Here is an 8685-nt window from a genome sequence, read left to right as displayed (position 1 = left end):
GAAAGAACTAAGTGACAAGGAGAGAGACAACCTATAAGATGCAGAGTTCAAAACACTGGTAATCAGGATGCTCACAGAAATGACTGAGTTTGGTCACAAAATGAAGGCTACACAAAGTGAAATAAAGGAAAATATACAAGGATGCAATAGTGAAGGGAAGGAAACTGGGACTCAAATCAATGATGTGAAAGGAAAGGAAGAAATAACATCCAACTGGAACAGAATGAAGAAACAAGATTTCAAAAAAATTAGAAGCTGCGGAACCTCTGGGACAACTTTAAATGCTTCAACACCTGAATCATATGGGTGCCAGAGGAGAAGAGGAAGGGCAAAAAATCGAATACTTATATTTGCAAATAATGAAGGAAAACTTCCCCAATCTGGCAAAGCATATAGACTTCGAGAGAGTTCAGGAAGCTCAGAGAGTCCCAAAGAAATTAAATCCAAGAAGAAACACACCAAGGCACATCATAATTACATTACCCAATTATTAAGGTCAAAGAGAGAATCTTAAAAGCAGGAAGATGAAAGGGGAGAGTTACCTACAAAGGAGTTCTCATAAGACTATCAGCTGATTTCTCTAAAAAAACCTTGCAAACAAGAAGGGCCTGGAAAAAAAGTATTCAAAGTCATGAGAGGCAAGGACCCCCCATCCAACATGACTCTATCCAGCAAAGCTATCATTTAGAGTGGAAGGGAAGATAAAGTGCTTCCCAGATAAGGTCAAGTTAAAGGATTTCATCATCACCAAGCCCTTATTATATGAAATGTTAAAGAGACTTATCTAAGAAACAGAAGGTCAAAAATACAAACAGTAACATGGCAACAAACTCACAAGTATCAAAACTGAACTGAAAAAAAAAAACCAATCAAACAACTAGAACAGGAACAGAACCACAGAAATGGAGATCACATGGAGGATTATCAGCAGGGAAGGGGAGGTGGGGAATGGGGGGAAAGGTACAGGGAATAAGAAGCATAATTGGTAGGCATAAAATTAGCAAGGGGAGGTTAAGAGTAGTATAGGAAATGGAGAAGCCAAAGAATGTACATGTACAACCCATGGGCAAGAACAAGCTCGGGGAATGCTGGTGGGAGGGTGAATACAGGGTGGAAGGTGATAAAGAGGAGAAAAAATTGGGACAACTATAATAGCATAATCAATAAAATATAACCAAAATAAAAAATAAACCAAAAATGAGATGAATTTATGTATTAATGTAATCAAATTTGTCAAAATTTCCATCAATATCTATGCTGTCTCTTTAAAAAATATTTTCCCTATTCCCATAATAAAAAACTGTAAACATTCTCTCCCATTTGAATCTTATAAATGACACTTTCTAAATTTAAGTATTAATCTTTATCCACTTAGAATTTATTTTGTGTATAAGGTGTGAGGAAGAAATATGTTTATTATTCTGCTTATGGAAAACAGAATAATACAGCACCCCTTATTGAATCAAAAGACATTTCCATTTTGTGAAATTTCACCTCCATTATGATTCAGTTTCCTACATGCACATCAACTTCTATACCTCTTCTCTGCTTCACTGTTATATTAGACCTCCTTTTTTAATCCTTGTACTCTACACAAAATACAATTTCCAGAGTGATCCTGTCAAAATATGAGACAAATCACATCACACCTCACTAAAAAGAATCAAGTGGCTCCCAAATACACTCAGTGTAAAAGCAAAACTCTAGTACCTCCCAGGCTTAGAAGCTATAGGTTTCTGCCTAAACTCACTTCCTGATCTTCTCTACCTTGTACTCAGCTTCAGCCATGCTAGTATCCTCAGTCCTCCTTGAACATGCCAGGACACAAGTGCCTTGGGGGGCTCAGCACTTGCTGTCGCTCTACCTGGAATGCTCCTTCCCCGGACAGGCACAGGGCCAGTTCTCTCAGTGCATTTAGGTCTTTACTCAAAAGCCTTGTTCTCAGTAAGGCTCTCCCCTGGCCTTCCTGTCTATCCAATTTCAGTCTCCTGCCTCGCATTTACATCCCGCATTCCTTGCTTTCTTTTTTCTTTCCTTCTTAATACCGATCACTGTGAAAATACTTTATGTTTAGTTAGTGCGTTTTGGCTACTGTCTGACACACTAAAATGAAAGTTCCATGAGGGTAGGATTGTTTTATTTGTCTCTTTTCTTCATTGCCATATCATAAGTACCCGTGCCTAGAAGACTGCCTGGCAGAGAGCCTGCATGTAGTGACTAATGGTGGGATGCAGATAAATCAAACAAATAAAAAATTGGGGGCAAAGTGAGCCAAAAGGGGGAGCTAGACAGTTTTCTCTGTGTCTTGCCCCAAAGCTAGAAACACAATTGCCTCCAGGGGACAAGTGGAAATTTTATTTGAGTGAGACAGGCCAGCTGAGGGCTTGGCCAACTTGAGAGAGCATGCTGAGTGTATAATGGACTGAGCCCTTCCTCAGACCCAGCTGCTTGTATCCTTGTTGGAATGTGGGCCCTAATCCTCAGTTTATAGTTTTTTAAATAGGTGAGCCAGAAAGAAGAAATCTCCCAAATATGTAAGTAGCTATATAAACATAGAAAACTATGTTAGTAGAAAACAAAACACCAAGATCAAACAAAACATGGCAGCTGACTGAAGTTCGCTCATGGGTGGCCTACAGGTGTTTGTCAGACTCAATTGTGTGAAGTTTGGAAGAAAATTAATCCCTGCTATGGTGAGGTGGGCTTGTCTTGTGCCATTCTTGAAGCAAACACCTTCGGGTCATGTTGGGTGGAGAATGAACAGGTATTACTGCTCCTTTCAACTCATGGAGCTCCTTGCTTGCACCTTCCCCTGCTATTCATGAAGTGTGGGGGACCTTGGGCAAAGGGTAGTCACGAGAACTCTTCCTTTGAGGGCAAGGATATATTTTGGTGAAGTGTGGGGTGGGTGAACTACAGAGAGGGTTTTGAGGAAAACGTATGTGGCATGACTAAGGAAAGGCCAAGAGGACAGGAAGAGGGGAACATAGACCCATGTACCAGGACACCATATCTCTGAGGGACTGTATTAGGGTTAATGTGCCCTCCTGCCACCAACCACCACACCTCTGTGTGGCAATACAGAGTCGAAGGAATTCCTTACACCAAGCCACAAATCCCATGACTGCCCCATGCGCTCTATTTCACCTGCAATCAGAGCTGCACACACTCCCATCGATGCTCCCCCAGGTGCTTGGGGGAGGGGCAAAACTGGCCAGGAGGTCCCTGTGAAGGGTTAGTAGCTACCTGATTTGTTGACTATAGCCAACAAAAGATGCTTCTGGGGGCAGCAGACCTCGATTAGGTGAAGCACTGGGTGGAGCCACCTGTGGTTTCAGGCAACTACTAAAACCAGCATGGACTTTCATGGCCCATTCCCTGGAGAGAAGCAGCAGCCTCCATCCTCTGATGCCCCTCCTCCATAGGAAGGCAGGCTACAGTCCAGCGGGAGGAAGAACAGTGAAGGGACTGCTATACCTGACTTCAACAAGGTTCGCAGGAATTGTTTATACAGTGTAGGGAAAGGAACCGAGACCTTCAGGTCCAAGATTTACTGCACCTGGGTCCTCTGGGAACTGTGAGGCCACCCACAGCCACATGCTTAAGTATACACTGTCATAACATGTGTTTAGGCTGAGGGTTGGGGGTTCTGCTTTGCACTGTGGCATGAGTTCCCTGAAATAAAAGTTTTAGGTATAAACTTGGCTGCTGCTTAACTCTTGAGTCATCCCTGTCAATCCATCTGGTTTCTTTGACAGTTGCCACATCTTTTGTGCACAGAGGCAGGGACAGCATTGTGGATACTGTCAGAAGTCCAACTTTTCCCTGCACATTCCCATCTCTCATGGGCCCCCCTGCCCACACCTCTTTTTCTGCATTCTCACTCCCTGGGTCAGTCCTTCTTCTTAGAATTCCTCCCTCCTCAGTGTCCCTGCTGCTTTGGCCCCTCACACATGCATAGACCCTCTCTTTGAGTATCCTTTAGCCTCTCCCCAAATCCCTGACAGCATTGTCTTTCTCCCCCCTTGCTCTGGACTCCTGAGCTTCTCTGTGCACCCCCCCCACTCAATTTATTCTGTGTTGTCCTCTAAACCCCAAGATCTCCCTCTCCCTCCTTTGTTCTTTACCTCCTTCCAGTTGGGTGCCTCCCCCTCCTAAGACATTCCTCACCCAAGGAGACTCCCACTTCTGGCCCCTCCCCACCTCTTCCAGAGCAGTCACCTCCTCTTTCCCCTCCCCCCACGGCCCATCTCTAGTTCCTTCTCCTCCCTCCTCCCAAGACCAGGCCAGCTAAGCTCTATTCCATTTTTAGATGACTGATTATGATACTAGCTGCACTTTGTTCACAGCCTGAATTTACAGCTGTCCCTTCCTTTCATACCCCATCCACCAAACACACCCACTCTGTTCAACATGATAAAGTGCTTACACACAGCATGTCATGTCCACATACATTTGTATTTTTTCAGAACAAAACAACAGTTATGCTGGCAAAGATGCTGAATTAATGGGGACTCTTAAACTCCCAATACACTGAAAAGCGACATCATTTTGCATGTCTACAAAGTATACATTTGTCCTCACAAATGTGATCAATTGTACCCTAACAGTTAGGACTTTTTCACCAAATCATAGACATAGATATGGAAGTCATCATCAAACTTGATGAAATACACAGAGGGTTTGGCTTCCACTTGGTGAATGACCATGCCGATCCGTTTGGAGCCATCTTCTTTGGTATATTCCACATGTTTACCTATCAGGCCATCTACAACTCCTCCTGGTTCCCTCTCTGCTGGAGGAGACTCACTGGACTCTGGCATGATACGGAGGTCTCCTTCTTTGTAATCATCTAGAAGCTGGTACATGTACAAGACAGGGTCTTTCTCATAGGTGATATAAAACCAGGCTTTCATGATTGGTGCTTGGGCTAGGACCATGCCTCTCCATTCATCCTTAGAACCATGCTCGCCCTCAAACATATGTTCCACAGCTTTACCAATTATGGTATTTGCAAGGTTTGCATCACTGACTTGAGACGATGCCACCCTGTCAGAAAGAATTTTAAGAGACAAAACTCTTTCATCTCTGTGAAGTTCCAGTCCATAGACACAGTCAATTCCGTCATATTTCACCAGATAAAGAGAAGGATTTATAGGCACCTGATCCAGAACGGTTCCTTTCCACTGGGTGATGGGCTCATCGCCTTCCTTCCATCCATGTGAAATTCTACAGCCCACGAGGTTCCTGCGGGGCTGGGATGAAGGTCTGCCCCTCTGCTTCTTTTGGAAGGTTTTCTTCTTCGTCATGATTGCAGACCCAGTGGCCCGTCCCGCTGGTGCCCTGGTTTGTTGCCCTTGGGCTTCCTGTGCATTGGAGGTCTTCATGCCTACAGCGGGAGGAGAGAAGAGGAGAGAAGGTAAGAAGGCATTCGTTATGCTGTAAGGCGAAGTTTTCCCCACAGCGATGTCTCTCTGCACCCTGTGCTGGCAACTAAATCTTCCCTATGAGCCTGGAACTGATGCTGGAGAACCCGGTGGTGTGCCAGCAAGTGCTCTCCCCCTGCCCCCCAACCCCCGCCCCCTCAGGTTCTTTTAGGCTGCAGGGAAGGGCAGCAGCAGGCAGCGGTGCTGGCTGGGGTTAGGAACTCCAAAGGGGCGGGGGTGGGGGGGATAGGCTACCTCCTTGTTCAGACCCCGCTCCCTCCACTGCCTGCCACTGGTGCCCACTCTCTAAATTGCCTGCAAAGCGCCTATCCCTCCCCAGCTTTGACCCGCAGACAGTCACTATCCCCCAGCCCTGAATGCCCCAGCCTGCCGCCCATACACCCCCTGACAACCGCCACTTGCTTTCTTGGCACCCAGCGCCCTCTCTTCAATTTCTTGCCTGTCTCCTTAAAGCCACCCCTTTTCCTATAGCCCATCGCACTTTCCCACCCCCAGCCTCACTCGGACTCGGTGTCCACCCCTATCTCCTGCAAGAGTCCACCCCATCTCCCTTCTCCATCCTGGTACCCACCAATGGCCTTGGCTTGCCTGGCGTCCACCGCTCGGGATCGCGGGCCTCACGTGCCCAAATCAGACACTTCGCTCCTGCCTGCGCTGTGAGCCTGTGAGGAAAGAGGATCAGCAGGCGCCGAGCCGGGAGCTTGCTGAAGCTGCTTGGAGAGACTCCGTAGACGAGGAGCGTGTCTAGGAGGCTGCTGGGCACGCCAAGAGGATGGTGGCTGTGTCTCCAGCACTGTGCTTACGGGCCCTCTGCCTCCTTGTCCGCGGCAGACACCCCTCTGCCACATCGGGATCCCACCAGCCGCTACTGCTGCAGCAGTCTCCTCCCTCCTTCCGCATTAGACTAAGCTGTTACTTTTTGTCAGTAAAGAGGCCTCCTTTCTGTGCTATATACTGCACAAGCAATCTTCCTTACCTAGGAAAAAAGGCTAGGCTTCTCCTCCCTGATCCAAAATTCACACCTGTCTGACCTGTTGGTGGTCCTTTTTCCTTCTGTTCCTCCCTCCACACTTCCATCCTCTCAGGCTCTCTAGCTCCACCCCTCATTTCCCTAGTAGAGTAGTTTTCCATTTTCAACACATTCCTCACATATTTGCATACACACATATTTTCACAGAAATACCTTACCTTACTCAAAACATATATGGATAAAGTAATCCTTTATGTTTATTCACAAACAATGTATGTGCATCATAAGTACATTTTCTACATATATTGGCAGATATTCATATTCAGAAACAGATAATTCCAAGTATACACTTCTACCCAGTCACAACATAGAGACATAATTCTCTGTATATAATTCAGACGCACACATATACAAAATAAGAGTTTCTTGAGAGCAAGGGTAGTCCCCTCTTAAACTTGGAGACCTAATTTTGGAGAAATAAGGCTTAACTTTAGAGAATTATTCTCAAATATAATTGTAATTTATAGCAAACCATATCTAGTTTTGCATACAGTGGCATTCATTTTGAATATTTTTGCATTTTTTTTGTTACTTATAGTTTTTTGTCCATAGTACGCCATAATCCTGTAAAATATCAATATTATTATGGTGCTGTATCAAGCAGAACATTATCAGTTACATGCAAATCGAGAGCTATCTCAAACTGATTTAAAATCAAATGAATTTATTGGCTACTTATTTGAAAAATCTAGTGAGTGTTAGACTGAATCAATGTGCTCAGTGTTATGGGATGAATTCTGTTTCTTCTAAGTTCATTTTGAAGTTCTAGCCCTCAACACCTCACAATGTGAAAATATTTGGAGGATTTTAAAAAGGTAATTAGGGTAAAATGTGGTCACATAGGTTGGCCTTAATCTAAAACCAGTGATGTTCTTTTAAGAAGAAGAGATTTGAGTTCTTTATATATTTTCGGAGATCAAATCCTTGTCTGAGGTATCATTTGCAAATATGTTTTCCCATATAGTTGATTCCCTTTACATTTTACTGCTGTTTTCTTTAGCCACGAAGAAGCTTTTTATTTTGATGAGGTCCTATTTGTTTGTTCTTTCCTTTATGTCCCTTGCTCTAGGGGACATGCCAGTGAAAATATTGCTTAGTAGAATATCTGAGACTTTCTTGCCTATGTTCTCCTCTAGGACTTTTATGGTGTCATGACTTATATTTGAGTCTTTTATCCACCTTGAATTTATTTTTGTGTACGGTGTAAGTTGGTGGTCGAGTTTATTTTTTATTTTTTATTTTTGCATGTAGCAGTTCAGATCTCCCAACACCATTTGTAGAAAAGGCTATCTTTACTCTATTTTATGCTTCTGTTCCCTTTGTCAAATATTAATTGATCATACAGACATGGGTTTATTTCTGGGCTCTCTATTCTGTTCCTTTGGTCTATGTGTCTGTTCTTATGCCAGTACCATATTGTTTTGATTAGAGTAGCCTTGTAATATAGTTTGATATCAGATATTGTGATCCCTCCCACTTTGTTCTTCTTTCTCAAAATTGCTGCAGCTATTCAGGGTAATTTATGGTTCCATATAGATTTTTGAAATGTTTGTTCTATATCTGTGAAATGTTTCATTGACATTTTAATTGGGATTGAACTGAATGTACAAATTACTTTGGGTAGTATGGACATTTTGAGGATGTTAATTCTTGGAATCCATGAACACAGTTTATACTTCCATTTATTTGTATCTTCTTTAATTTCCTTCTTCAGTGTTGCATAGTTTTCTGAATATAGGTCTTTTACCCCCTTGGTTAGGCTTATTCCTAGGCACTTTATTTTCTTTGTTGCTATAGCAAATGGTATTTTTTCCCTGATTTCTGATTCTGATATTTCACTGTTGGTATATAAAAATGCCTTCGATTTCTGAATATCAACTTTGTATCCTGCTGTTTTGCCCAATTCACACACAACTCTAGTCTAGGAAGACAAAAAACCCAATTATAAAATAGGCAAAAGACTTGAACAGAAACCTCTCCAAGGAGGACATTCAGAGGGCCCAGAAACATTTGAAAGCATATTCAGCATCACTAGCCATCAGAGAGATGCAATTTAAAACCACAGTGAGATACCACTTCACATGAGTCAGAATGGCCATCATTAACAAATCTACAAACAAGTGCTGGAGAGGTTGTGGAGAAAAGGGAACTCTAGTGAACTGTTGATGGCAGTGCATATTGGTGCAGCCACTGTGGAAAACAGTATGG

The 8685-nt window shown here is 43.4% G+C and overlaps 1 protein-coding gene across 1 annotated transcript; it reads right to left on the bottom strand.

The window, feature by feature from the left end:
• Positions 1-4531: 4531 nt before the first annotated feature.
• LOC123814964 (spindlin-2) lies at positions 4532-6221 on the bottom strand. The gene is made up of 2 exons (XM_045833118.1): positions 6019-6221; positions 4532-5389 (listed from the first exon to the last, which is right to left on the bottom strand). The coding sequence occupies exon 2, from the start codon at positions 5385-5387 to the stop codon at positions 4611-4613; it is 777 nt and encodes a 258-aa protein (XP_045689074.1). The 5' UTR covers positions 5388-5389; positions 6019-6221; the 3' UTR covers positions 4532-4610.
• Between the last annotated feature and the right edge of the window lie 2464 nt (positions 6222-8685).

Source organism: Phyllostomus hastatus, unplaced genomic scaffold (genome assembly GCF_019186645.2).
Source record: "Phyllostomus hastatus isolate PE091 unplaced genomic scaffold, TTU_PhHast_1.1 phas_contig_10, whole genome shotgun sequence".
Taxonomy (NCBI): Eukaryota; Metazoa; Chordata; class Mammalia; order Chiroptera; family Phyllostomidae; genus Phyllostomus; species Phyllostomus hastatus.
The sequence above is the reverse complement of the archived record's forward strand: the minus strand, read 5'-3'. Positions and strand labels throughout refer to the sequence as shown.